General features: G+C 40.9%; 1 protein-coding gene across 1 annotated transcript; it reads right to left on the bottom strand.

The window, feature by feature from the left end:
- Window positions 1-289: 289 nt before the first annotated feature.
- LOC102406705 (olfactory receptor 51G2-like) lies at window positions 290-1,865 on the bottom strand. The gene has a single exon (XM_006078641.4). The coding sequence runs from the start codon at window positions 1,229-1,231 to the stop codon at window positions 290-292; it is 942 nt and encodes a 313-aa protein (XP_006078703.1). The 5' UTR covers window positions 1,232-1,865.
- Window positions 1,866-2,185: the final 320 nt, after the last annotated feature.

Genomic DNA, 2,185 nt, shown 5'->3' with positions numbered 1-2,185 from the left:
AGATCTCCTGCATTGCAGGCTGATTCTTTACCAACTGAGCTATCAGGGAAACTCAGTAAATGGCAATCCACTCTGGTATTCTTTCCTGGATAATATCATTGACAGAAGAGCCTGGAGGGCTACAGTCCATGGGATGGCAGAGTCAGACCCATTTGAGCATGCACTCACATAATACTACTATTATCTTAAAAACAAAATATCAATTTTAATATTTAAAATCAAATATCTACATTAATATGAAATCATTAACATAAAGAGGGGAAAAGAAAGGTGTGTTTTAGAGTTTCTTTCAAACTTTCTGTTGGTTGAATTTCTTGAGGATTCTGTCACGAATCTGCTTGGTCTTGACACTATAGACAATGGGGTTCATGAGGGGTGGCACCAGCAAATAGACATTGGCCATGAACACATGGACAAATGGGGAAGCATTCTGCCCATAGCGATGGATCATAGATAGTCCAATCATTGGTGTATAGAAAGTGAGTACAGCACAGATATGAGAGATGCAGGTATTAAGAGCTTTCACTCTCTCTGTCCTGGAGGCTATACTCAAAACTGTGCCAAGGATGAGAATATAGGAAAGGAGGAGGAGGACTGAATCAAGTCCCATGGAGCAGATGACCACCATGAGGCCGTAGATGCTGCTGACCCGACGGCTGGATACAGTTGTCTTGATGAGGTCTTGGTGCAGGCAGAAGGGGTAGGAGAGAATATTGACAGGACGATATTGAAGCCTTTTTAAGAGGAAGGAAGCTGGAAAGACCAGAGCCAAGGCCCTTCCAGTGATTGCCAAAGCAATCCCAATGATTACATCATTGGTTAAAATGGCTGCATAACGCAGGGGTGCTCGGATTGCTACCAAGCGGTCAAAGGCCATAGCCAAAAGCACAGCTGACTCAATAATTGAGAAAACATGAATGAAGTACATCTGGACCAGACAACCATTGAAAGAGATCTCCCGGGCATGGAACCAGAAAACGCTGAACATGGTAGGCAAAGTTGTAGTGGATAGGCCCAGATCAGTAAACGCCAGCATTGATAGAAAGTAGTACATTGGTTGGTGGAGAGAAGGCTCAGTTCTGATGATAAATAGAATGGTAATGTTCCCTGCAACTGAGGTGGCATAAACCAAAAAAATAGGGAGGGAAATTAAGCCATATCTGCTTTCAAGGCCTGAGAAGCCTGTCAGGAGGAAGCAGGGGTATAGGACAGAGTCATTGAAGACAGACATTGTGATGATGGAGGCACCTTCAGTCTAGGTGGGGAGACAAAAACACAGGACAATTAGGGTGACATGCACAAAGAAACAACACTCTGATGTATTTCGCTCTGTTTACTATTTTCAATCACTCCTATGCTCATTATGTATAATTACCACCTATATTTCTTATTTTACAACTTATTTGATTTTCTTCATTGTGCATTTATTGAGAATATATTCTATTAAAGGAAATCTGGGTAAGCTAAAATACAGAGAAATATATTGGTCTGGCGAAATTGTTCATTCAGATTTTTCCCTAACATCTTGCAGAATAACCCAAACGAACATTTTGACCAACCTAATATGAGAAATGCCTTCAGATACTTACAATCTAGTGGATAGAGAGAGCTAAAATTAAAATAAAGTGTTAGTTTAATGCAAGGTACTTTAAAATACAGAAAGAGGAAACTAACAATGCAGAGAGGTCAGAGAAGATTTGCTAAAGGTAATTCTTGCATTAGGTTTCAAATGACAAACATGAGTTAGATGGAAACAAAGGACTGTGTTGGGTGGTCTATGCTGATCGACACACAGGTAAATGCAGAGAGGTATTAATATAATTGAAGGTAAGAGAGGTAAGGGACTATAATTGAATAAAGCTATAGGTTAGGGACAGAAGTCCCCTGTGGCTCAGAAGTAAAGAATCTGCCTGCAATGCAGGAACCTCAGGACATGCAGATTCAATCCCTGGTCTGGGAAGATCCTCTGGAGGAGGGCATGCAAACCCACTCCAGTATTGTTACCTGTAGAATCCATGGATAGAGGAGTCTGGCAGACTACAGTCCATAGAGTCACAAAGAGCTGGACAGGACTGAAGCGACTTAACACACATGCATAGGGTATGTAGGCTTTTCAGATGATTATTGGAATTAAGACTGCATATATGGACCAAAATTTCAGAAGGAATTTATGCATAAATATAAA

Source organism: Bubalus bubalis, chromosome 16 (genome assembly GCF_019923935.1).
Source record: "Bubalus bubalis isolate 160015118507 breed Murrah chromosome 16, NDDB_SH_1, whole genome shotgun sequence".
NCBI lineage: Eukaryota > Metazoa > Chordata > Mammalia > Artiodactyla > Bovidae > Bubalus > Bubalus bubalis.
Note: the sequence above shows the minus strand (reverse complement) of the source record. Positions and strands in the feature narration are given on the sequence as shown.

Coding starts and splice junctions, on each gene's coding strand:
- LOC102406705 (XM_006078641.4), bottom strand. CDS start 1,231: ATGTCTGTCTTCAATGACTCTGTCCTATACCCCTGCTTCCTCCTGACA.